The sequence below is a fragment of the Anomalospiza imberbis genome, chromosome 20 (genome assembly GCF_031753505.1).
Source record: "Anomalospiza imberbis isolate Cuckoo-Finch-1a 21T00152 chromosome 20, ASM3175350v1, whole genome shotgun sequence".
Classification (NCBI taxonomy): domain Eukaryota; kingdom Metazoa; phylum Chordata; class Aves; order Passeriformes; family Viduidae; genus Anomalospiza; species Anomalospiza imberbis.
Window position 1 is genome coordinate 10,194,865 of NC_089700.1, and position 26,022 is coordinate 10,220,886.

Sequence of the window (26,022 nt, forward strand, 5' to 3'; positions counted from 1 at the left end):
GCTATGACTTTGTTACCACTGTTCTTACTCCAGGTGTGTAGAGGTCTTTGTTTTGGCCCTGTGTAGAGCCCGGCGTGCACGGCCAGCCCGCCAGCGCATGTCCCCAACCCCGCTGCCCCGGCCCCGCTGCCACCTCCACACCGTCCTGCATGTTGGGACCTGTAGCTCCCCAGCCATCTCTGCCATCCCTGGCCACGACACCACCTTGCACCAGTTTCCCAAAGTAGGTATAGCCTTCTGGGTCTGGGTAACCACAGTGATGACCCTTAGGTGAAATTTGGGTATCCCTGAACTTAAAAAAAAAAAAAAAAAAAAAAAGAACAAAAGCATTAAAAGCCAATATGAAAATGTGTACTAGAAGTGGTTATCTATGAATTACTTACAATAAACAGGTGTGAGACTTAATTGTATGTTGTCAATTACTGCAGTATGGACAGTGGGTCCCTTGTACAGCCAGCTGTTATTTTTATCCCAGCAGTGTAGCAGTAGAATAAACACATTAAACACCGACAAGGAAATTTTTCACCGTGACAGAGGCTTCCCAAACCACTAACCACAGTGCTCTTAGCGTGGCGTAGGAAAAGGGCTGTTTCCTTTTTATTTTATGTTGGTTCTGCTCGACTGTACCTGGTTTATGTCCACAAAGCTGCATTAGCTAATTGTCGACCTGTTTCATTTGTACTTGGGTAAACATTTGCTTTGTACCGTGTATTAATGGGTCCGAGGTGTGCTCCTCTGCTGTCTCAGTGCAGACATTGACTTCGCTCTGTAATGCCATCCTTGCAAATACATTAAGCTGTTTTTCTGACAAACAAAAGCTACCTGGTGCAGTAGTTTATACGACGTGCATGCTCCCCGCTAATCCGTGTCCGTGCCCGTGCCGGCGCGGCCGGGGATCCGCTGGCACCTCGCGCCGCCGCAGCGCCGCCGAGTTCAGGCTCTAAGAAAATGGTGGACGTGAAGAACAGATGCTCCTGTTACACCGAGTTAGTTTCTATGCAGCTGATGTGCTTAGCCTAGTTTATTTCATGGAAACTTTTAAGCTGGATGGAATCCAACATCCAGGGAAGCCTATTGCTGCCGCTGGTTCGAGTGGGGTTTATATCGAGCCCATTCAGGTCTCCGATTGCAAGGAGTTCAATAGGGGGTTTATTTTTTTCCTTCTGAAGTTTCCGTAAGCATTCAGCGTGAGGTGAATGGCTTAGCACCGGCCGAGAGAGAGCTTGAGGGCTGAATTTTGCCTTGGAAGGATGTGTGCCATGGAAAGTCAGAGCAGTCAGATGGAGGGCACGGAAAGGCGTCCTCCGGGCAAGGAGAGCCGCGGGGAGGTGGCCACAGGGACGTAAGTATTGCAGCACAGCCAGCCACACTGCCAGAAATGGGGTATAGGGTAAAAAGGGGCTGGTTTTCTCTTCATTTGGAACGCCCCAACACCTCCCCAGAGTGTCTGGGGTGAAGAGAAATTTGGGTTTCAACCTTTTTTTCAAGCGTTACACCTGGGTATTGTAAATTGGGAAAGTTCTGTTCAGTCATGATGGATCAGAGAGAAACACATTTTTGTCTCCACATACAAGTTTAATTCTATTCGCCATTGATGCAAATAAAACATTTTTTTCCCCTCTTACAACAGTTTTTCCTTAGAGAGGCAGAAGAAAGTATTTAATGTGTTTGCATTTGTCCACAAGAGGTTTAAAGAAAACCACCCAGACCCCAGTAAGCTGTTGAGCTGCAGCAATCCCAGGTTACATAAAGGGGCCGGGGCTGCTGAGGATTAGCTAGGGCATTCCGGGTGCTGATAAGCCTCCAAGTTCTGCCTGCTCTTCCCTCACTTTATTTTAGAAACAGCCACTCTGAGCCGTATCCTGAAAACTGCCTGGGGTTCATTTTCAAGGCTGTCGGGGTTAGATTCCCACCAAAGAGAGAAAATTGGAATTTCAAGAATGCTCAGGTTTTTAAAGCATCGAGCACTGTGGTAGTTTTTATCTCCGAGTCCCTGTACAGGAGCTGAGTTGTTGAGAAATGAATGACAGTTTCTCACTGCTGGGCCCTTCCGAAAACTCCTGCCCTGCTTCATTGGTAGCTTAGTTTATCCATCTCAAAAATAGATTTAACAGTAATTTCAAAAGGTAGCTATTAAAAGCTCTTCAAGTTTTTTAATGCCATTGGGGTTTCAGTGCTTAAGTGGACCTTTTAAGCAGCGCTTTTTAGGAGAAAAAGTGTAAGAATAAATCCCCTTGTCTCCTAACTGTCACAGAATAAAACAAATTAAACCTGATCCCCTTCTACATATTTGTATAATTCAGCATGTTTATACTTCTTGCTTATCTTTGGATTGTTCACTCACAGCTCCCAGCGCAGCAGCCGAGAGATGACAGAGGAACTACGTGCTAATTTTTATGTCAAAAATAGCTTTCACCTTTAAAGGCACACGCCTCAGTGGCTGTTTTCTAATTACAAAAGGAATGCCAAAGCTTCTCCCGCGAATCCATTTTACAGCTGTGTTCAGATTGGACTGTCAGCCCCTGGTTAAAATTGAGTGCTGAGGTCCTGACCTAGAAACAAACCTTTTTTGGTATTGCTTTGGAAAGAGTATTTCAGTGCTGAGGAGCTGAGCCAGGCTGTCCAGCCACACGCCCGGCGACAGCCGCAGCCTCGCGTCCTTTCATCGGACTGCATCGCCCTGGAGCCCAAATCAGGACCACCGGGCAAGCCTGGCTTTGGATTCTTAAAAATAATACATTTTTAGTTGTTGTTCTTCAGGTTTCTGGGCTAGTCTAGTGGAATGTGTCCCTGCTCTTGGTGGGGGCTTAGAGTGAGGTGAGCTTTGAGTTTCCCTTCCAGCCTAAACCGTTCCATGATTCTATGATTTTTAGAAGTCCCAGTTTTTCCTTTAGGGAGGCATCAGTGCTTTCAGAAAACCAGACATTTGGCATCTGCAGTTCAGAGCACAGACCTGTGCTTTCCTTGCAGAGCATTTACAATCACTGCCTCCCAAACCGACCCATTTAGTAAAAAATAGGGCATTTTCAGGATGTGTGAAACCTTGTGTTTTCCAGAGAAGTCAGAAATATTCCATTCACCTTTTCACCCAGTTGTTCTCACCAGCTGTCAAGATGAAACCATTTCTGTTCTGTGTTTTCTGTGCAAGGTTTGCTTTTCAGGGAATTACCAGTTTTGTTGGAATTGGCTGAATTAAATTCACTATTTTAATTCTTCATAGTTGTGTATTTCTATGCCCATTTCTTTTTACTTCCTAGCATCATTAGCAGGTAAGACCCATATCAAAGGGATATAAAATTGCCTATTTTCCCTGAAACAAGCCTGGATTAGGAGGAGATTGCAGCCACCAAAGCTCACTGCAAGGCGCTGTGCCTCGGAAGAGTCTGATCTGCGCTAACTTGGGGAAGAGAACGATGAGGCACATGTTCAGTAGGCGCCGAAAACCGAAGGTTTGCCTCCACTATTTCCACTTTTACTCTCTGTTCCCTGTCAGAGCCTTCCACATCTTTACCCAGGACTGCTCAGCTCCCAAACGCAGATGAAATAATGGAGTGGGACAAATCTCAGCACGAAGAGCTGTCCTGTGAGAGCTCTGGACCATCCCACACACGTGCTCAGGCTCCAGCACCCACAGCCGTGCACCCGAGCAGTTTCAGGCTGTGGCAGGGTGCTGTGGGAGGCCGTGGTGCCCAGCGGTGTGGAGTTCTTCCTGCAGCATGTCTGGAAGGTTTGGAGAGCCAGGAGGGAAGTGGAGGCTCTGGGCTGCTGCTGTTCGCAGTCTCGCTCTGGTCTCTGTGGAACGGGAAGTGTTTGCCCTGTGTAAACGGGCTCCTGTAATTTGTAAGAGGAGCTCGCTTCCCGTCCTGAGCTGTCAGCCAGAGCATGCGATACGGGGACGGCTGTTTTCTGTCTGCTCCGAGTGATGCTTGGTTATAACCCGTCTGGGATGTTCAGCTGTGGGGCAGCAGGGCTGTCTCCCCTTCCTTACCACGAGACTGGAGGTCCAGGCTCCAGAAGCCTGGGACTCTCCAAAGGTGTGGAAGAGTCTGAGAGCCAGCCTGGAAATCTAGGATGGATCCATCCATCCATCCATCCATCCATCCACCCATCTGGATGCTGCTCCCTCCACACACTGGCCCCCAGGCCACTCAGGGCCGGAGGTGTCAACCCCATGGCTGGAGGCGCTGGGGGGAAGCCTGGGGACAACGTGGGGACCCCGAGATCCCCAGGACCCCGTCAGGGCTCTCTCACCTCGGGGAGCGGCGGGGCCCGGGCGGTGCCGCCCCTCGAAGCCCCCGGCGGGGCCGAATCGAGCTCCGCGCTCCCCAAGGGGGGACTGCGGCCCGGGGGACACGCGAGTCCCGAGGGCCTCGCACGCCCCCCGCCCCCGCCGCCTCTCGGCGCGGCCCCGCTCCCCGCGCCTCCCCGGCCCGGCCCGGCCCGGCCCCGGCCCCGGCCCCGCCGCGCCGCCCCCCGCTGCCGGGCACGGCCGCCCCCGCCCGCCCGCCACGTACGTCTCCCGTCCCGGCTCCTTTCCATGGTTCCCGGCGTGACTGGAGCCGCCCGCCGCCGCCCCCGCAGCGCGGCGCCGACCGCCGGTAAGGGGGGGCGGGCCGGGGCTCTTTGTGCGCCGGGCCGGGCCGGGCTCGGCCGGGCCGGGGCCGGGGCCGGGCCGGGGCGGGCGGTGCCGCTCGGCCTGCGCGGGTCGGGCCCGGAGCCGCGCGGGCCCCACCGGGGCTGGGGGGGAACGGGGGCGCCGCCGGCTCGGCCTCTACCGGAGCCCGGGCGGAGCGGCGGCGGCGGCGGGGCCGGGGCCGCGCCTGTTGCGGCCGCACGGCCGCCCCTCCGGAGCCGAGCGCTGGGGGCCGCAGCCCCGGCACGGCCCCGCCGCTGCTCCGGCTGCTCGGCTCCGCCGCGGGCCTGCGCGGGGCCCCGCGCCCGCCGCGCTCGGGAGCGTCCCGCGTGCGGAGCCCGCGGGGCGGCGGGGGCGGCCGAGCCCACCGGGCAGTGTGGGACCACGAGTGCCATCCCTGTGGGGCTGGGGCCGTCCCTGTGGGGCCAAGAGTGTCATCCTTGTGGGGCTGGGGCCATCCCTGTGGGGCCAAGAGTGTCATCCCTGTGGGGCTGGGGCCATCCCTGTGGGGCCAAGAGTGTCATCCCGTGTGAGGCCAAAAGTACCATGCCATGTGGAGCCATGGGCCATCCCGTGTGGGGCTGGGGCCATCCCTGTGGGGCTGGGGCCATCCCTGTGGGGCCAAGACTGCTGTCCCGTGTGGGGCTGGGGTCATCCCTGTGGGGCCAAGACTGCTGTTCCGTGTGGGGCAAGGGCCATCCCTGTGGGGCTAGGGCCATCCCTGTGGGGCTGGGGCCATCCCTGTGGGGCCAAGACTGCTGTCCCGTGTGGGGCAAGGGCCATCCCATGTGGGGCTGGGCGCAGGCCAGCAGGCTCGGCCGTGGGGCAGGACCCATGTCCCGCTTAGCCCCAGAGCATCGCTGGTCCCCGAGCGTGACCCCTCTGTGCCGCTGGGGCTTTGGATTTGGTGGCTTCCTGCTGCTGGACATAGTCCCTGTGCCCTGTGCCGCGTTCACGGAGCAGCACGCCTCACACCCTGCCATCCCCGCCAGGTGGGCATGACTTGGTGCAGGAATTGGCGGGGCCCTGGTGTGCCACAGCAGTGGTGGTCACCTCCTGGCTGACCAGGGACATTTGTGAGCCCCCAACTGGGTGCCCAGCTCAGGCACATCTGTCATCCTCCATAAGGATGGAGGGCACCGTCCTGCCAGGCTGATCCTCACCTGGGGTTCCTGTCCAGCGCTGAAATTGCTGCCAGTGGGTTGTGGGCAGGCAGTGATGGAGAAGGAGTCAAGTGCAAGTCACCGCTCAAAGCAGTGCTCTCCTGCACCGTCTGTCTCTTGGCGGTTTGGAAAGGCTCTTTTTTATTATTTTCTTAAAAAGCAGTGGAGTCGCACCTCCTCCTCACACCTCCTCCTGCTGCTGCCACTGACAACAAACACGGGGGCTGGAGCCGTAAGGATTTCCACGGGAGAACCACCATCCTGGGCTGACCCCTGAGGCTGCTGCTGGGGCTTTCCTGCCGGGGCTGCCCTGCGGCTGGGGAAGCTGTGGCTTTCCTCACATCCTCCTCCTCCTCCTCCATCTCCAAGAACACAGGCTGAAGCGGCATCTGCTGCGCTGAGAAGCATTTTGTGGTTTTCACAGAGGTTTTCCTGTGGAAGTGCTTGGCGGGAGTGCAGCACTGGGGCAATGAGACCCCGGGGGAGCCCTCTGGGAGCGCAGATTGGCTGGTGCTGGTGCTGGGGTGCTGGGAAGCTTTTGGTGGTTGTCATGGCAGAGGAGACCCTGCCATCACCTCCTGGTAGCCGTGCACCTGTGGCTTTTCCCACCGTGTTATCCAGCCACGCCGTGGTGAGGGTGTGCCTGATGCTGGCAGAGCTTTGTGCACTGATGCCTGGCTGTCCACAGCCCTGGTGTCAGAGCCTCTGCCAGCCAAAATTATTTCTGTCAAAGGTGCCCATCCTCTTCCCAGCCACCGAGTTACTGGGAAAGTTTGAGCTTTTCCAGCATTTTGTTAAAAAAGAGCTTTCAAATGAGAAGAAAGTGAACAAAACCTGCCGACACCTGACGGCGTTGGTAGCGTGGCAGAGGGGCTTTGCCGTGGCACCGGAGCCGCAGTTCCCCGAGCCCCGGGAAGCAGCAGCAGCATGACAGGGGGTGCTGGAGCTTGTCTGCCTGCAACAGTACCCTCTGCGGGGGCACAGATAATGGGGCATGGTGGGCATGCTGGCACTGGGAGTGGAATAGCCAGGAGGGGATCAGAGGGTCACTCATGGTCAGGGTCTGTGCTGTGAATAAAATCCCGGGGTGGGACGTGTGGGAAGGGGGCTCTGCCCTAACCCTGTGGGCGAGCTCGCCTGTGGGGTGCTTGTGGTCAGAGCTGGGAGGCTTTGGGGCAGCACAAGGTGATGGTGATGATAATTGATAACTATAAAATAAGAAAAAAACCTTGAAATATTGGCATAGTGATGGGTCCCTCTCTTGTTGTGGTGGCAACATCTCTGTCACCATAGCCAGGGTGCTGGAGGGACATCGGCTGGAGCCTCACCTCTGCTCAGTGGCGCTGGGCTTGCAGCAGCGGTGTGGGGACCGGGTTTTTTCGGGTCCGTTTTGGCTGTTCTGCCGGTTCCCGGGGCCAGCACGGGAGCTGGATGGGCACAGCAGCGAGCCAGACGGTCCCTGAATAGAGTAGGAGGTTGGAAGGAGAAAGCAACCCACCCAGCTGGGTGGAAAGCTGGCTGAAAATGACAGGAAATGAGAACAGGGGGAACATCTGGGTCCAGCTCTTGCACCACTTCCGACGGGCGCGGAGCAGCTGCTGCCTCTGGGCGACCGCGGCTGCGGTGCTCCGCTCCTCCATCAGGCAGCGGGACCGCTGCCATGTCCCCACGGCTGGAACCGCGGCTGTCCCAGCGCATCGGCCGCCAGCCGCCCTCTCCCCCTGGCCCGGGGGTCCCCCGGTGCCGGGGGTGCCGGGGGGACAGGCTGCGGTGCCCCGTCCGCGGCGCCCCCGGCCCGCCCCGCCGGCCGCCTTTGATGCGGGTGAGTGGCAGGTCCATTGTGGCCGCTTTGTGCCTCCCTCGGTTCTCCAGGTCTGCACAAAACCTGCCATGGAAACCGGAGCCGGCCGCTGCCCCAGGAAACCCGCAGGCGCAATTAGGAAATGCAAATAGGAATGTAAATTCCTGCCTCGCCTTCCAGGGCTCCGAAAGTTGCCCCTGGGCCACCGATGTGCCCAGGCCACTGATGTGACCATGCCACTCGAGTCCCCATCTGTGGGGATGGGGAAGGTGTCAGAGCAGGGCCGGACGGGCAGAGAGAGCTGGAGTGAGCTGCTTTGGGGTGCCTCAGGCCCTTTTCCGTTCTCCCCACGCTCGGTGGTGGCAGGACTGGGGCATCTCGACCCGTGCTGAGCAGTGACTCATAGGTGACAATATGACATTGACATTTTTTCCATCCTCTCTGTTGCCCAGCGACAAACAAACAGTGTGTCTTCAAACCCACAGTAGCTGCCTTGCAGGGACTGTCCCCTGGCTGGGCCCAGGCATGTCCCAGTCCCTGGGGCCTGCCTGGATCTCTGGGGGTTATTTTGGAGAGGTAGAATTGTCTCACACCCCTGCTTGGAGGGTGTGAGCCTGGCAGAGGCACGGCAGGCTGCCCACTCAGCAGTGAGGACCCTCCTCACCAAAGCACACCGAGACTAGATGGGAAAGGAGATAAAATCCACCCACAAATAACTCCAGGAAGCACAAACTCTCCAGGTCTTCCTTTCTAGGTGGCATTTACAAGCACTGGAGACGCTGGCTCTTCCTCGAGTCCCCAGAGCAGTGTGTGTGGGTGGAGTGGAGATAATGGGGCTGAGGAGGATGGAGAGTGGAGCAGTTAAGGGCGGACGCTGATCTGAGCCATTCCCCTCCCTGGAAGGAAGCTGTAAGGTTTTCTTTTCCATCTGCTGGAGGAGCCATAACTCAGAGCCAGAAGCCAAGGTGGGCACGTGGAGGGTCCACGGCAATAATCCGTGTGGGGAATGGCAGATCCTTTATGCCCTGATCTGGGCCTAATCTACAGCTGTGCCACTTAAAACCAAGCCTTGCTGATGGCTTTTAGTTTTCCAAGCTACTGCCCCTGGGTACTTTCCTATCGGCAGCTGGAGTGGTGCGGGATGTGCATCCCCATTAGCGGTACTTTTTTCCAGTCCCAGCCTGCTTTTATTGCTGGGAAATGAGCTCTGACTCCTGGAAGTGGTATTTCTTCCTTCTGCCTGACAGCTGGTCGATCCCTGCCCTGGCTCTCCTTTCCCCAGGGAAGGCACACGCCGATGGGCACACAGACACTGCGGGATGGAGCCTGGCCGCTGTCCTTGGCACAGGAAAGCAGGGCTGGGGAGGGGAAAACAGGGAGATCATCTCCAGCAAATGGAGAGAGCGGTGGCTGGAGCTCTGCTGAGGGACATGGGTCACTGGGAGCACGTGCTGGGGCCGTAAGGTGGCAGTGGGGATGGGGGACAGTCTTTGGGGAGGATTCCCAGCTCCTGCAGCCTAATCTGTTCCTTCTAAAATCCTTGTGGCTTTTACCCTCCCTTGCTGGAGATTGCCATGATCGGTGCAAATCATTTGGGATGGGATGTACCTGAATTAGTCATGCAAACTTAAAAATAATGAAAGAGAAGCAAGATGGGATTTTGAAGAACGTGAGCTGTTGTGGTGGCTGGGCCCAGCACGTGGCTCTTGGCAAGAGGGACAACAAGCAGAGCCACCGCTGGGGCTCTGGGTCCCTTTGGCACCCAGAACTGGCCTGTGCTGGCACAGGAGTGACTCTGCTGCTGAGGAGACTGAGAGTTTCTCTGAGCCTTGGCCTGGCTTCGAATCCAGGTGAGTGTCCTGTGTAATTTCTGTGATGTGCTGTGATGGAGCAAACTCAGTGTTCCTCCTTTCAGGGCTTTTCTCCGCCCCACAATCCGGGTTGTGCTGGGATGGAGCAGCCCGCGCTGGTTGGCAGGAGGGGCCTGACGTAGGGCCTTAATTAAATACCTGTCCCTGGTGAGTGTAGCCTTTCAAGCAGGTTCTCCTCTGCTGAGCAATGTCACCCAGCACGAGGGAGGATGAGGGAGGACAAAAGCCCGGCACAATTACAGTGTGACGCTGTGTCCTAGGACAGCAAGGGTACGGCACCGCTGGATTGTTGGCTCGGCACTTTCCCGGGATAGCTTGCATCCGCCATATGGCTTAGTGACTCATGAAAAAACCCTCCTCTGTTTGTGTTTCTTTAGTCCCTTTCTTCCCTGGCTCTTGGCTCGCAGAGGCTCTGTGGGATGAGCCGGGCTGTGGCCGGTCCTGCCCTCAGGCCCATCCCGGGTGCCAGGGATGGGTGACCACAGGGTGGCTGGTGCATGGCAGGTGGACATCAGGCAGTGACACTTTGTGCCATGTATTACTGCTGTGCCGTGGTGCAAGGGGCTGGGATGGGGGAAGCGAGAGGGGAAGCCCTCCTCCTCTCCCTGGGGACCCCGGAGGCTGTGGATTTGGTGAGGGAGGTGCAGGACCTTCCCACCACACACACGGCATGGAAACCCAGGGCCTTTCTTCCTCCCTGGCTGTGGTTTGGTCCCCGAGGGAAGCGGGATCACAGCAGCTGCTCTGTGATCACCTTTAAATCTTCTCAGCAGCCCCTCTGGCCAGGGGCCTGTCCTGGTGAATAATTCACCGTGTGCTGGCAGGGAGAGTTTTACTCCACTAATTTTGTTTCCATAGAAACTCGTGCGGTCTGTGCTCCAGAGCTTCGGGTGAATCAATACGGGATTTTTCCTTTGCGCAGTGAGCGACGGCCCTTAAACCCTGATGGCAGGAGAGCAGCCCCCGGAGAGGCTGGAGGCTGGGCCTGCTCTGCACGGCTTGTCCCTGCCTGTCCCTGCCTTTGTGGGATGCCCAGGGCCAAATCCTGAAGAGATGCTCTGCACCAGCCCGGGGCAGGGTCAGCCCAGTCTCATCCCAGTCCATTCCAGTATGTTCCTGCTAGGCAGAGAGATGGAGGGGAAGGGACTGCCTCTACTCAGGCTCTTTCTCTCTTTTTCCCTCCTATCCTTTAATTTCTGTGACCCTTGACCTATAATGGCAAATTAGCAATTGGAATCAGCCACACTAATTATCCAGGGAGTGGGGTCAGCCCTGCCCCCAGCCGGATTCATGTTCCCCCACTCCCCTTTATTACTCACTGCCCAAACCTAACCCAAAAATTGCCCGGCAGCGAGTCCACCACACACCCCACCCTGAGCCCAATCCCCAGGGAATGCCACACACCTTTGTGTCCGCAGGAATTTTTATTTTCTTTCAGTCCCAGCTGCTTCCCAGCGCTTTTGTGCCGAGCTGGGAGCACAAAGGGAGAAGAGGGATAAGCAGTTAAAGACGGGTTTGTGTGACATATGGCGCGAGGGCTTTGCGTGGGGCCACGGCCGGCGCCAGGGGGACAACAGTGGGCACGAGGTGCCTGAGCTTCCCTCCTGCCAGCCTTGGGATGGGTAAACTGAGGCAGGAAGCTTGGGAGGGGCGCGGGGCTGTCCCATGGGACGGAGGCAGCGCTGGCTCCCGGCCGTGCCGCGGTCGCGTGCGCCATGCGCTGTTCCAAAGCTCTGAGCTGATGGTTCAGTTCAGCTGGGCCCTGTGTGTTTGATGTCGGCGGTGAAAGCCAGGGGAGGAAAGGTCACCGACACCAGCCACCTCCTGCAATAATCTTATATCAGCCTCTCTGCTTTGGGCAACCTCGTGGATCTAATTTATTACACGTTGATGCAAGGTAGAGTTGAAGAGAGTCGCAGTTAAACCGTACAAAGGGATGCCGGGTCACTTTAATCGCTCACACTTGCTTGACCTATTTTTTTTTTTAATCCCTTCCTGGAAACCTTATTTCATGTTTGAATTCCCTCAACTATTTTAGGAATGTCGTCCTACCAAGATCAAATTACGTTCAATGAAACCAGTGCAAGGCAGCCTCGCAAGGCAGGCGACTTTTGGATGAGGATCTAGTGCTACCTCATTAATGTGGGCTTAGTTTGGGGCGGGGGGCTGTGGTCCTGCCGTGGAAAACGTGTGAAAGCCGGGGATTAGCGCTGCACAATGCCGAGGGGCAGGAGGGTGGCTCTGCCTGGCTTGGCACGGAGGGCTGGGGGCACCAGCACCCCCGGCAGCCCTGCGGATCCCGCTGCATCCCGGCGCTGGCGGGGGAAGGTGGGTGCCAGGGGTGCAGCCCTGCCTGGCTCTCGGCTGAGTGTCCCCCCAGGTTTTAGCAGCGTGGTGTTGCTTTAGGAGCCAGCTGGGTGCTGTGGAGAGCCGACATCTGGTCGGCTCACAAAGGGCTCCCATAAATCTGTCCGGGAGGAGGGCACGGCCGGCCGTGCTGGGAGAGCAGTGGGTGCCCCGTGGGTGCCCCGAGGCAGCAGCTGCATCCCTTAAAGGAGGATCCTGAGTGTTCAGAGTGCTGCAGTGTCCAGGGCTCCCCAGAAAAGCTGTCGGTGAGACCACCTGGGCAGGAATGCTGGCGTGTTGGGATTGGGATCGCTCCCTGGCTCTCCCGGTTCCTCTGCACTTGCCCTCGGAGCCAAGAGGGGAATTTCCTGTTGCAGAGAAGTACGTGCTGCACAGGTTCCCAAGCAGGGCTTACTTGTGCTTGCCTCCCTGATTGCTTTTGCTTTTGAAAAGGGCTTAAACCCAGCCATTTTAATACTCGGTAGAACAAGTATTAAAGGAGATCCTCAGGTGCTTATTTGTTTCCATGAAAAAGGATTTGCTGGGAGCAGTTTTCCCAGGCTGTGGGCCCAGGAGGGGTGCACAGCATCCCCTGAGACAAGGGGATTTAGGACAGACTGGTAGGGCCCCATCCTGCACATCCTTGGCATGTTTGGTGGTAGAGAATAGCATAATTTCTGTTCCTGAGCATATATTTTCATCCCAATTCCAGTCCTATTATAATCACACCTGCAGCTGCTGAGCAGTCACGTTCCCAGAGTTCTTGTTCCCACATTGAGCAATCCCCTTGCAGGGGCTGGCTGCAGCAGAACTCGGCACATCTGCTCTGGACAGAGCCATTACTTCTAGTTTAACATCCTTGAGTTTTGAGACTTCTTCCAAGAGTCTTCCCTCCAAGAACTGGGAGAGCTGTCAGCCCTTTTCTCCAAATAATCCTGTGCATGGAAATGCTTCTGCACGTCTGTTCTGCATCCCCAGCTGAGGCACCACAGGCCTGGGCTTGCAGCCACCACGGGACGAGTGTCCTGAGGGCTGGGGAGTGCGGGGCTGGGGGACCCTGCACTCGGAGGTGTCACCCCCATCCTGGCTGCAGAGGGGGGTCCGGGCTCCAGCGTGTTTTCAGGGGGGATCCATGAGCACAGCGTGGCAGCAGCAGGGGAGAAGGGGCTGGGCAGTGTTTGAGCAATCCCATCTGCTGTCTGAGCCGCAGCAGACACTGGGGAAGGGAATATTCTGGTCTGCACTCGGTGCCAAGGCTCTTCCCTGAGCAGGGAGGGCTGCGAGCCGTCAGTGCCAGTGCTTTTCCAGCTGCTGGCTTCTCCGGTGGGGCTGTGCTCCGCGCCCAGCCGAGCAACTGCTGCTTCCAGCACCACATTCCCGGTCTGACCCACCCTCGGGATTATCCAGCTGCTCTTCCCGGGCAGCTGAGGCCGGCAGCCTCTCCAGAGCTTCCCCTCGGGCCGTCCCTCCATGGAAGAGCCCATTTTTGGGAGGTACCGAGTGCCTGCTGCCGGGGCTGGGTGAAAGCAGCCGTGCCCAGGCGGATGCCAGGGGCGCAGGAGGATGTTCCTGCCAGGCTGTGAGCATTATCCCTCCCCAGGAGCCTGACTGAGGTGTTCTCCTGGCTCTGCTCTTGTCCTTGGCTTTGCCAAGGGTCGCAGAATTGTGCAAGTCACTGGCAGCTTGGGTGGCAGAAGAGCAGGGTGAACCCCTGGGCTGGCAGGGGGGAGCTGCCCCCCAAGGCCAGCTTGTGTTTGGTTGTATTTTATGGGTTTGAGTGGTGAGCCAAGGGCAGCGGCTGCAGCCAAAGGTGTGCCAGTGTCTGAGCACAGTGTGCAGTGAGAGCAGTCATGTGGAAAAGTGTCCTGTGCTATCCTGGCAGCACAGTGACACCAGAACACAGCATTTTCAGTGCCAGTCCTGTCCCAGCATGTGGAGGCACTTGGAAAAAAGCTGGTGTGGATGTGGCATTGTGGCAGCCCTCCCTACCCCAGTGCTGGCTCTGTGCCTGGCCGCAGCCTGGCACGGGATGTCACCTGGCACTTTCTCCGTGGCACGGGTCAGTGCCAGGACGGCCACCCCTGCTGGATGCTGAGGTGGCTCAGCTGGGGTGAGCCAGGACCAGGCACTGCCAGGACAGGAGGATTTATCCTGTGCTGCCAGGGCTGGTGGGGGCACAGGGGCAGTGCCAGCCACAGCAGTATCCCTGCTCTCTGTGACCTGTGGGACAGGGACAGGCAGACCAGGAGCTTGCAAAGCCTTTAAGCTCCTCCTGTGATGGGCGCAGCAGAAGGGCGAAGGATTATGCCTGTGCCTGGGTTTGGTGGATGAATAACAGCATTCAGGGTCCTTCTGCGGATAACAGGGCGGGAGCTGTTGTCAGGCAGGAGAAAAGTTGGTCAGGCAGCAGCCAGGGAGTCATCCCAGCCTGGTTCTGCACATGGGGCAGGAGGGCAGAGGGGCCCAGCCGTGCCCAGAGCGCGCCTGTGCCCGCGTGCGTGGGCTGCGGGCACACGCCAACTTCTTCTTTCCTTTTTGGGAAATCCAAAGGATTTTGCTTTTCCTGGCATCTTCCCAGCCCCTCACTGACATCACAGAAATAAGGGCCAGGAACATGTTCAGCCCCTTCCCCAGCTGCCACCCGGGTCCTGCTGCCCTCCCCGCTGCTCACCTGAACACTGCTGCAGACACACAGGAATTGGGAAGGATCTCAGAATACACCTCTACCTGTTGGTCTTTGAAATCAACTCCTGCCAACAGGGTCACTTGCTGCTTTTCCCTGGATTTTAACTCATGCTGATGTAGTGATTTGCATTTCTTTGGATTAGCAGCAGGACTTTGAAAAATGGGTTTAAAAGCTTTCAGGGCATGTGAACTGCCTGGTCTGTGTGGCCCCTGCCAGCCCCGAATTCCTGGGGTGTATCTCAGGGCAGGGAAGGTCCCAGCACATTCCCTTGGGACTGTTTGAAGCCAGATGTGCAGCGGAGCCTTTCTAGTGTGAAATCTCTTGTCCCCATCCCTAATTTTGTTCCTCTTCTGACCAGAAGATTTCCATGGCTCAGCACGTTGCTGTGCTCAGTGCCACTATCCAGCACTTCCAGGGAGCTGTCCCAGACTCTCGTGCAGTGTTGACTAACACCTCCCCTGAGCTGGTGTTGGCAACAGGAGCCCAGAGGGCTGGCAGGGGGATTGCCAGTGCTTGGCACAGCTGTGGCCCTCACGGTTACAGGGAAGCCTTTAAATACACACTCAAAGGTCAAATGCTGGGAGACAAAGATTCCCCAGCCCAGGTACTTTGGTTACTTTATGGGGATCTGGAGAATTCCAGCCTGATTTTGGGGGGTTATTTTGCTGTTTGAGGTTTATGGGCTGGCACAGCCTTGCTGAGCCAATGGTTCTCCACAGAAACTCTCATCTCCATCCGTGGATCGTGTGTGTGTGTGTGTATCCAGTATAAGCTGTGTTCCCGTGGGTGTCCAGGCTCCTTCCCCATGCTCTTGGAGTAGCCAAATCTTGTAAGGAGGTGTGTACCCTGTGAATGTGTTACAACTCAATTTAATACATGACCAAACCAGCCATGCAATATTGCAATTAAAGTATAATTCCAGAGGTGTGAACAATGCTGGCTCTTCGCTGGGAATGAGTCAGGGGAGTGGAGGAGGAAGCGAGCAGCAGTGTTTTATTAATTGACTCCAGCAGATTTATTTGTCCTCAGTGAATAGAGCCGGGCAGAGCTGTCGGAATTGTTCCTACTCTGCTCGCACAGCACTGCTCCATGCCTGGCTCCTGGCAAGCTGATCCTGGGGACTGAGAATTACTGGGATGGGGACAGTTCCTGGCTGAGTGACCAGTTAAATGGATATTATTGGTGAGCAGGAGCGAGCTGGGGGCTGCTGGTGCTGTTTGGAAATGGCCCCTTGTGCCCAACAGTGATTCTCCTGCTGCTTTTCCCTGGGTCCTGTCCTGCCTGGGAGAAAATGCCATGGGAAGGTGGCACTGGATGGCCCAGGGACTGAGGTGCAGCGACTGGTGCATCCAAATGCAAATGCTTCCAGGATTACAAAAATGCCAGGGAAGGAGAGCAGAGCGTGCCTGGAGCAGGAATCATCCCTGTGATTCCTCTGGTTCCGAGTCAGAGCAGCGCTGCCCCTGGGGATGAAGGTGAGGGTAAATTAGCAGTGGGGCAAAAAGTGGACTTCTCCCCGAGTTCCCGCTGAGTTCCTCATGTATTGCAAGTGTGTTTCATTCTCAGCAGCCTCTGGAAGTCCCTTGGAGCTGCTCAGGGCTGTGGCTGGCACAGGGGCCGAGCACTGGGGACATGGCTGTCACACACGGTCTTGCTGGGCAGGGGAGAGCCCAGGTGACCTTCAGAGGTGACTGCTCCTCTTAATGGCTTGGAATCTGATTATACCATTTTGCTAAGAAATGTGCTTGGCACGTTCTTCTGCATTAAATACCATTTAGGGACAGCTATCCTGAACTCTCTGCCTGCCGCTTAGGAAAAAGCCTTTGAAAATGATATTATGGATCAAAAGTGTTCCTGGGGTAATTCTGTTTCAAACAGTGGAGTTAATCCAGAACTGAATTTGGCCCTGCATTTTCAAACGAGAAGCAGTAGCTGCATAATCTGTTTATGGTTTTAAAGTGAATGTTAATCTTGGATTTGGTAGCTTTTCCAAAAGGTCGATTTGCCGTACTGCAAAGCATTTTAGCCCCCTGCTCTGACACTCTCTGAGCCGACTCCATGTTTTATTTTACAGAGTGATTTTACTGTATTTATAAATACATGTCAAACCTGGAAACGTTAAATCTGGGCAGCCCTCAGCAGTGGAAGTAATGCCATTTTTCTTGCCTTGCATTTTGTTGGTACATCTCCTGGCATGGCACATCCAGGCTCTGGCATGCCGGGCCCGCTGCAGGGATGGCTCAGTCCCACGAGGATGCGGTGGGACGGAACCGAGTGTCCCCTGCTGAGACAGGGGAGTCTCTGGGTGCTATCCCCTGGGTGACAGTCCCCTGGGTGACTCTGTCCCCTGGGTGATTCTGTCCCATGTCCCCTCCGCAGGTGGGAGGATGCAGCCGTGCGCCGGGGGCTGACGCGCGGAGCCGCCGGCCGCGGGGAGCGGGACCCCCGCCGCCCACCCATGGTCCCGGCTGGCAGCCGGGGCAGCCCCCCGTGAGGAGGGGCACGGGCACAGCCGGGACCGCGGGCACCGAGCCTCCGCAGCCGCCCCGCCATGACGAGCCTCTTCCGCCGGAGCAGCAGCAACGGCGGCTCCCGCGGCGGCTCCTCCGCCCAGGAGCTCAACAACAGCCGCCCCGCCAGGCAGGTGCGGCGCCTGGAGTTCAACCAGGCCATGGAGGACTTCAAGACCATGTTCCCCAACATGGACTACGACATCATCGAGTGTGTCTTGAGGGCCAACAACGGCGCCGTGGACGCCACCATCGACCAGCTTCTGCAGATGAACCTGGATGGCAGCGGCTGTGACGACAGCTCGGACTCGGAGGACAGCATCCCCCCCGAGGTAACCTGCTCGGGGCTCCCCTGGGTGGGCTCTGCCTTCCACAGCTGGGTCGCCATGAGTGGGCACATCAGTCTCATCCTGCCTCCTCCTGCCCGGGCACGGTGCTAACTCAACTGCTGCAGGCAGGCAGAGTTTTGAGTGCCTGGATCAGCTGGGCTGCTGCAATAAAGATTATCTTGGGCAGTGCTTCAGGCTCAAGCCAAGTGCTCTCCCTGCTCTCCCTTGCCCCAAAACCCAACGGAGACCCTTCTGCTGCTGTCAGAGAGACTCCCCGGGGCTGTGTGCACCAAGGATAGGCTCAGCCACCCTCTTCCCTTGAAAGCAGTACCTCCAAACCCCACCAAAATCCCCCTGGGTGCAGGAGGCCCAGTGCCAGCAGGCTGCCCCATCTTCTGCAGCAGCATTCAGCCTGTGCCATCCCTGTTTTGCTGCTGCCCGTGGAGCTCTGGCCCACTGGGGAGCACTTCCCTGTCCTGCCCTCACCCCATCCTCTCACCCTGCAGATCTTGGAGCGGACCCTGGAGCCGGACAGCTCGGACGAGGAGCCCCCTCCTGTGTACTCCCCTCCCGCCTACGAGAGCCAGGTCTTGGGCAGCCGCTACCCCCGCACCCCGCCAACCCCCCCGCCCAGGTGAGCCCCAGCCCCGCGCAGCTCCCGCTCCTGGGGCACCCTGTGCCAGCACACGGGGCTCAGGCTGCCGTCAGCTGGCCCTGGCACGGCCGGCTGGCCCTGTTCCTTATAGGGTCCGGTGAGACAAAGCCAAGGGAGATGAATGAAGCTCACAGCTGGCTCAAAAATCCCTGTGAGGGTCTAAAACACCAACAGCTGAGGGGCCGGAAAGCCGCTCCGGCATCGTGTGGAACGGCAAAAATCAGCCCCGGGGGCGGGGAGCGCTTGCCGCTGCTGGAAAACACCAGGTGCTGGGCGGCCTGCCCCGCGCCGGCTCCTCACCACACACCTCGGCTGGCTCTCACTTTGCCCCTGGCAGCACGGCTCTGGCTGCAGCTGTGGGGCTGTGGGACAGCAGGTGTGAGCCCTGGGCACCTCTGTGCCAGCCCCTGCCCTCTGTGCCAGCCCCTGCCCTCTGTGCAGGCTGCTTGTGACATTGGGTGAGAGATGTTTGTCAGCTTCGTGGGCAAATTCCTGCAGTGCTGGGGCTCCACCGGGCTGGTTTTTGGGAGTCTGAGTGAAACAGGGAGGAGAAGGAAAACGCAGCGTGCAGAGTTGCAGGGCAAGGCTTGAAATACAGCTCCCAAATATTCCAGACACTCTAGGAAAGCTTTCACTCCTCAGAGCTGATGCTAACGCTGCAGGTTCGGGGATGTGCTGGGGTTTTGTGGTTTCCAGGACTGCTGGTGGAGCCGGGCAGGCTCTGCTGTGCCAGGCTCTGCTGTGCCAGGCTCTGCCGTGCCAGGCCCTGTGCCACGCTGCCTCGGCAGGTGTTGGTGGGTTTCTCCTCACCGAAGGTGCTGCCTGTGCTCGCCCCGCAGGACGGACGTGCCCGGCCCCGGCAGCACCGCGCACTACAGGAACTGGAACCCGCCGCTCCTGGGCAACCTCCCCGAGGACTTCCTGCGCATCCTGCCCCAGCAGACAGCCAGCACACAGGTGAGGCTTGGCCACCCCTTCCAGCCTGCTCCGTGGGGTGGCATGGACACCATCCCAGTCCTCAGCCCCCCTGAGCTTGCAGCATCAGCACGCTGGAAGCATTTGGGTACCAGGTGTGGACTAACCCAAAAGTTTTGGAGCGTGTCCTGTTCAAAAGACTGAAGTGGACAAGGTGTGAAAGAGCTCTCAGCAAAGCTTTGATATTTTTCCTGCATTATCCCAGTGATTAGTGCCAGAAATGCCACTTGCCATAAGCACCTAATATTTTCAATTATTTGAAAATCTTGCCCACTGCTCTGGTGGGGAGCAGCAGGACCAGTAATGCTCCTAAGGAAAGCAGCACTGCCAGGGCACTTGAGGGCTGCTGCAGTGGAATTTGGGTGGGAAACCTAGTGCAAGCAAGAGGATTTGCCCCTGGGAAATCAGAGCCCACATGTGTTCCATGGTTGTTTTAAGCCACAAAGTTTGGGTGCCAGCAGCACAGCAGGCAGTGGGCAGCATCCGATGGAGAACAAGCAGCCCCAACACATTCTGGGCATGCTGCTCAGCTCCAGACACAATTCGGGCCATCCTCTAGCCCTTTGCTAACACAGGAACCCCTGAATGGATCCAGCACCCTTGTGGCATGGAGAGGGCTGGGGGGGCTGCAGGCACCCTGCTCCTCGCTCCTGTTTCGTCTCCAAAGGCAGCCTGCCACGTTTTCATGAATGATTGCCCTGCAAGTTGAGCTTCACGGGCTCTATTACCTTTCTGGGAATAGGAGCGTGCCAATTCAGTTGGGCCCAGGGGGAGGAGAGGAGCAGCTGCCCTTTTCTTTCCCCAGTAATTGTGTGCTTTTGCTTTTTATGGCTCTCTGGGAGCAGCTACAAATCAGATAAATATTGTAGGCAGGGATGAGGCTGTGCCGCAGCGTGCGGCTGTGCTGCTCCCCAGGTGTGAGGTGTGACAATGCCTCGTGCAGGGACATTTGTCAGCAGGACACTGCAGACTCTGCTCTTGGGAGATGGGAGATAAAGCAGCGATGCTGCTGAGACCCTTCTCGTACCTCCACACCTCTTATACCTCTGCTATGGCACAACCCCATGGTTTGAAGTTAAAAATCCCTGCCAGCCTGTGCTCTGCTGGGGTTCCCATGTGGGATGTCTGTCCAAAAGGTTCCCACGTGGGATGTCTGTCCCCTCTGCCCTGTCCCCCTTTGTCCCTTCTGCCCTGGGCTGTTGGGCAGAGGAGGGAGGGACCCCTCTGGGAGCAGCAGTGGGTGCCCGTCGGGGCTGGGGGAGCCGCAGTGTAAGAGAGGGGCAAAAGGCCGAGCTCAGCCCGAGGTGCTGCTGCAGGGACCCCCTGAGACCACCCAACGTGTGCCATGTTTACCTCCCCAGGGCTCCCACGGCTGCCGGCAGCCCGTGCCACGGGGGCTGGTCCCGCGGGGCCAGGGCTCCCTGGAGCAGGAGCGGCGGTGGAAGCAGTACCTAGAGGACGAGCGCATCGCGCTCTTCCTGCAGAACGAAGAGTTCATGAAGGAGCTCCAGAGGAACCGGGATTTCCTTCTCGCCCTGGAGAGAGGTGAAAGGGCCTTCAGAAACTTCTGCTTTTTGGGTGTGTGCCCTGCTGTGACTCTGGCTGCTGGCAGCAGTGCCCTGCCCGTGGGATCAGGGCTTGTGCCAAAGCAGAGCCAGTACAAGATGTGGCCAGGATGGGGCTGGTGGTCTGAGCTGCCCACACTGGTGGGCTGCTCCCTGGATTCCTGCTCTCCTCCCCCTGCCCACCCCTCTGCAGCATCTCTGGCAGAATCCATAACAAGGAGCTTTGGAAATGGCCTCTGAGCCCTCCCCAGCCCTGTCAGTGGTGCTTTGCAGGGTCCTGGCAGCAGTGTCACTGGAGGTGGCAGGAAAACCACGGGTGTGCTCCTCGTGTGCTTGTGGTGGGTGGGCAGTTCCTCTGCTGCTGCGGGCTCCCACCGAAGTGCTTGTGGTCGCTGTGCAGAAGCAAAGCCCCAGCTCCCTCCCTTGCCAGCAGCCTGTCCCTCAGCAGCCACGGGGCCGTGAGGAGAGAGGGGAGCAGAGCCATGTGCTCTGCCTCGAGGGTCTGATCGAGCGGGCGCTGCGCTTTTTGTGTTTCAGATCGATTGAAATATGAGTCAAAAAAATCCAAGTCGACCGGTGTTGCTGTCAGCAACGACTTTGGTTTCTCCTCCGTATTATCAGGTAACTTCCAAGACATATGTGAGCATTGTTTCTCCACAGCAGGATCCCCCACAGCCCCTGCATTCCCATCCCTCTGCCCAGCTGCCTCCAGAGTGGCTGTTGAGGGAGGAAACTGGCTGATCCCTCCCTGCTGCCCTCCCAGCACGGGAGAGGAGCTGGTGGGTCTTGGGGATGGGTGCTCCTGCCCTCCCCATGTGGAGGTGCTACTGCATCCATCCATCCATCCATCCCTGCCCTCCGTGCCTGGGCTGGAGCAGAGGATTGTGCCTGGAGGCATAATGACTGTTAGTTCCCGGGTAATCCTGATTAACCTCGGAGCACAGCAGCTGCCCAGAGTCAGAATTAGAGCTGGTGTCTGTCGATGGCCCCGCGCGGGGTTGGGCGAGCCTGGGCAGCCTGACAGGGCTCCAGCTGGGCTCATGGACCTGGGGAACAGGGAGATGGCTCCGGGGGTCTCTGGTTCCCTGACCCAGCTGGGCTTGCTCCTGATCCACTGGGTAGCATCATCCAGTACCCAGAGCACAGTCAGAGCCCAGGGGAATTCGGAGCTGCTGACCCTGGAGGGAGGTGCTGGTGCTGGGACTGAGCACCTGTAAGGGTGTGCTGCCAGCCCACGGCTCTGCACTCCCCGTCCCAGGAGTTGTGTCCCCAGTCCAGAGCCAGCCCCGTGTGCCAGCACCCTCGTCCCACCTGCTCTGCCCAGCTCTGCCCTTTGCTGGAGCTGGAATTGGGTGCTGGAAGCGGTTTGTCCCAGCCCCCTCGCCACGCAGGCAGTCCCCCTGAGCAGGTGTTTGCCTTGCAGGTGAGGGAGCTCCCTCTGGAGCCAGCGAGGCCGGCGGGGCCGTGTCCGACGATGCCTTATTCCGAGACAAGCTCAAACACATGGGGAAATGTGAGTGGTGTGCAGGCCCCACGCTGGCAGCCTGGCAGGGCTGCAGGGGAGCAGGGACGGGGGCGGGCAGGGGCAGATGGCAGCGGTACCTGGCACTCTCCCAGACTCATCCTCTCTCTGAGAGGTCACAGCCTGCTTTTCCCACCACTAACTAGATAAGGTCCTTGGGTGGCCTCAGCTGGGCTGCAGGCACTGGGGACACTGGGAGGGGTGGGTAAGGAAGGTCATGAAAATCCCAGAAAAAGGGTAAAACATGAGTACCTCGCACTAGGGACCAAGGTGTCCCTGTCTCCCTCTCTGAGTCTGGGAATCACCACAGGGTGTTGGGTGCGGGTGGCTCTCACAGCCCTGGCCCTGCCCCTCTCCTGTCCCCTGCCTGTGGCAGCTTTGGGAAGGGTTTTTGGGTGAGACCCTCACCCAGCTGCTTCCTTCCAGCCACGCGCAAGAAGCTGTTCGAACTCGCCAGAGCCTTCTCCGAGAAGACGAAGATGAGGAAATCAAAAAGGAAACACTTGTTGAAGCACCAGGTGTATCCTGAAAGGGGCTGTGGGGCAGGGGGGCCTCGCTCAGGTGCTCTTTGGGGCTCCCCAAGGGCACCTCTGTGGCTGGAGCGTGGGCTGGGGAGGGTGGCTGTGGTGCCACGGCCACATCCTGGCCCCACAAGTGGTTTTCCTTAGCGGAGGGAGCAGGATGGGGACAGCGGCTTCCACAGCAAATCTCCTCGATGACGTGGAAGGGCATGCATATGGTAAGGAATGCTGTGCCAGGCTGTGCTGGGTGTGCTGGGCTGGGCACAGCTGGGTCCCGTGGTGCCTGGCCCCACAGTCACCCCAGGGCTGGCTCAGGTGTGAACGCCTGGCAGAAATACCCCTGTGGGCCAAAAGCCTCCACTCGGTGTTCTCAGGTGTGTTCTGGGAGAAACTCCCCGAGTCCCACTGGGAATTCTCTCTCTGAGCAAGGAAACCCTGCCCTGGGGAAAGCTGGGCTGCCTCCCCCTGGGCTGCTCCCAGAGCTGGGACCGTGGTGCAGTGATGCCCTGGTGTGGAGGTGGCTACAGCCCCTGCCTGCCTCTGCCTTTCAGATGAAGATGTCCAGGCACGACGGCAGCAGCTCCGGGAGGAGGAGGAGACGCCGAAGGAAGGGCAATAAATGGTGAGAGGCACCTGGGGATGGATGATCAGTTCGGTGTGAATGGCCCAGCCTGGCTGGAGGAGCGGACACGTGCTTTAGGCTGGGTCCAGAGTGTGCCTGGGTGGGGACAAACCCCATCAGTGGCCATGGGTGCCACGGCTGGGACAGCCCCGGGTGCTGTCACTGTGTGGCTGAGCACGTGCTGTTCTCTTTCCTCCCCTTCCCCTCCCTGCAGGTCCCAGCTCTGGGGTTTCTTGCTGGCACAGGACGTGCACGAGGCTTCATCAGGAGATGGCTGAAAAAGGAAAAACCCGCCCAACAAATCACCCAGATTTTGGCTGTTCCCCCTCTGCTGCTGTACTCCTCCGAAGTACAAGTATCAAAGTGAGGCACAATGTTTTCTTCCCAATGGTTTGAAAACAACTTTTCCTATGGAGCAAATCAGCCAAAAAGGAAAAAAAAAAAAAAAAGGAAAAAAAAACAGGCAGCTGCTGCGAGCGGCTGCGGAGGAGCCAGCGAGCTCAGGCTGGGGAGGAGCAGCCCTGCCTGCACCCTCGGCCGGGCGGCGCAGGAGGAATGAAATCAGTCGTACTAACGAGGATCCGTTCCCACGTGGGGCCTGCCTGGCCGGAGCACTCCTGAACATATCTGTAGTGGTCTGATGTAACTTCACTCTGCGCACACCGGAACAAAAACCACGTGAGAAAGGGAAGCTAACAGCCGTTGTCTATTATTGCTAGGAGTAATGAGCAGAGATTCAGATCAGGTAATAGTCAAATAATATAAATTGTTTATAAAGGAAAGGCCTTCTTTTCCTAGGCGTTTCACTTTGAATTAAACCTTTGCCTTCGGCATTGCTACAGCTGCCTTGAGGTTGGAAGCTTTGTGCCGCCGCGGGGCAGCACCAAGGGCTGGATTTCACACCAGTTTAACCCTCACTGATGGAGCAGGACACGTCCCGCCGGGTGTGGGGTGCTCCGGGAGTCTGGGAGCTCCAGGGATGCCCCCGCTGTTAGGTGAGAGGCAAAAACCCCAAGCCAGGGGTTGGCAGGGCTGGTGGAGGTGTTTGCAGCACAGAGAGTTTGTACCAGGGCTTGGGAGCACTGCTGGGTTTGGTGAAGGGCAGGAGCAGAGCCCCTTCCTCGTGCCCACAGTGCCGGAATCCTGCAGCTCTCGGAGATGCTGTCAGGCTAAAAATAATTACATAAACAAATTCCTTCGCTGTGTAAGTAATGAGTGACGAGCGTAAAGTCGGAATTCACTCCCGCCAGCACATTTTCTTCTCCTTTATCGGCACAACGTTCCCTGCCAAATGCAGGAGGTGGCTATAGACGTGCCTGTTTCACTCTCTGGCTCCTGCCAACCAGCACAAATGTTGCAGGATTGGAGCTGTGAAGGCGGCAGACGCAGAAGCCCCAGCCATCAAACACTCACGCAACTGTTTTCCCTGCCTCTCCGCAGGGTTTGGTAACAAAAGTCCCCCTTGCAGGCGCTGGCTCCCGGCAGGCTCCTCTTCAGTCCCAACGGAGCCCGCGTGCCTTTGAAGTGGACGCCAAGATTTCCTCCCCCGGCGGCACTGCAGCTGCTGCACCTGCTGAGCGCTGCTGTCATCCCTTCCAGCCGTGCTGGGGATCGGGGGCATCCCGTGAGCTTCACTTTCCCCTGGGTCCTGGCCAGGGGCAGGGCTGCTTCCAGGTGTCTGGGGCTGCTTCCAGGTGTCTGGGGCTGCAGGTGATGTCTCCACAGCACAAAACTCTTCCGCAGTTCTGACACGTTCTGGGGTGCCGAGGGCCAGGGCAGGTGCAGTGGGCAGGGAGCACCCTGGGATGCCAGCAAGCTTTGGGTTCCTAAAATCAAAGCAGCAGAATTCCCACCCCACCCAGCCCATTCCAGTTTTGGTGTCCTGTCCTTTGCTTTTGAAGGATGGAAGAGCATGTCCTGAGCCGTGGCAGCACGGTGACAGGTTAGGGCCACCCCAAGCCACGCTGGCTGTCCCACACCGTGGGCAGCACCCCTGCTCCTGGTGGTGTGCACAGCTGTCAGGAGGGCACAGGATCCCCAGGCTGCCCTGCCCTGCCCTGCCGTGCCCAGGGTAGGATGTGGGTCTGGAGGAGCACCTGGCTCAGGGTGCAAGGGGGAATCAGGGCATGGAAAATCCTTTAGTCCCTGGGTGGGACTTCCATTCTGAGAGTGCCGAGGGGAAGGAGGGGCTCCTTCCCTGCCCTCTGCTGGCCCTGGGGGCCCTGCGAGGCTGCCGGTACTCCTTCCCAGTCCAAAGCAGCTCTGCATATTTGGAAGAAAATCAAGCTTGGAAGCGGATCAGCCTGTCACCGTTCCAGCGCCTCTCCGCCACCGCGGGCTGCGGTGCCAGCGAAGTTTCCATGAGCGCAGGAAGCAGCGGCGGCGGGAGGGGAATTCGGGAGTTCTGCTGTCCCAGAGCAGACCGGGAGGTGCTGCCGGGAGGGCTGGGCTGGCAGAGCAGGGCTGGGCGTGGGGCTGGGCCGTGCCGTGGCTGCGGGGATGGGGTGAGCTTTCCTGGGGAGGCTGGCGCAGGGCCACGGGGCACTCCTGTGCGCCGCTGGCTTCAGCAGCAGCCGGGGCAAAGCGGGGGACCCTGTCCCTCCTCCCAGGCTGCTCCTAAGTGACACGTCCCGGGTCACCTCTGTGAGCCAGCCCAGGTGTGCTGGGGGAGCAGCCCCGGGGCTCTGCGTCCTGCCTGAGCTCGTCCCCTCTGCTCCCGCTGAGAAAGGGAGCGCAGGGAAGGGTGGCCGGGGCTGAGAGCTGGGGAGGGGACAGGTGGGTGCCGTGCCCAGGCTTGGCACAGCGCTCGGGACACGGCTTGGC

The 26,022-nt window shown here is 58.1% G+C and overlaps 1 protein-coding gene and 1 long non-coding RNA gene across 3 annotated transcripts in view; one reads left to right on the plus strand and one right to left on the minus strand.

The window, feature by feature from the left end:
* The window catches only part of LOC137485943 (uncharacterized), a 6,001-nt gene extending 1,514 nt beyond the window's left edge, over positions 1 to 4,487 (minus strand). The window contains exon 1 of the long non-coding RNA XR_011005506.1: positions 29 to 4,487. This is a non-coding gene — a long non-coding RNA (uncharacterized lncRNA). The remainder of the gene's footprint in view (positions 1 to 28) is intronic.
* Positions 4,473 to 24,893, plus strand: CUEDC1 (CUE domain containing 1). 2 transcript variants are annotated; one of them, XR_011005499.1, is made up of 12 exons: positions 4,473 to 4,598; positions 16,880 to 17,342; positions 17,846 to 17,973; positions 18,834 to 18,951; positions 20,331 to 20,514; positions 21,072 to 21,155; positions 21,958 to 22,047; positions 22,483 to 22,576; positions 22,737 to 22,795; positions 23,129 to 23,199; positions 23,414 to 23,944; positions 24,668 to 24,893. XR_011005499.1 is itself a non-coding variant. In XM_068210735.1 (11 exons), the coding sequence occupies exons 2-10, from the start codon at positions 17,052 to 17,054 to the stop codon at positions 23,194 to 23,196; spliced, it is 1,116 nt and encodes a 371-aa protein (XP_068066836.1). In that variant the 5' UTR covers positions 4,473 to 4,598; positions 16,880 to 17,051; the 3' UTR covers positions 23,197 to 23,199; positions 23,414 to 24,040. The 2 variants fall into 2 exon arrangements, 1 of the variants encoding a protein (XP_068066836.1); XM_068210735.1 differs by lacking the exon at positions 24,668 to 24,893 and having other exon boundaries at positions 23,414 to 24,040.
* The last annotated feature ends 1,129 nt before the right edge of the window (positions 24,894 to 26,022 follow it).

Excerpts from the sequence above, each read along its gene's own strand:
- CUEDC1 (XM_068210735.1), top strand. The coding sequence starts at position 17,052 with ATGACGAGCCTCTTCCGCCGGAGCAGCAGCAACGGCGGCTCCCGCGGC. Across the intron at positions 20,515-21,071 it reads CCTTCTCGCCCTGGAGAGAG|ATCGATTGAAATATGAGTCA; the intron begins GTGAAAGGGCCT and ends TTTGTGTTTCAG. Across the intron at positions 21,156-21,957 it reads TTTCTCCTCCGTATTATCAG|GTGAGGGAGCTCCCTCTGGA; the intron begins GTAACTTCCAAG and ends TTTGCCTTGCAG.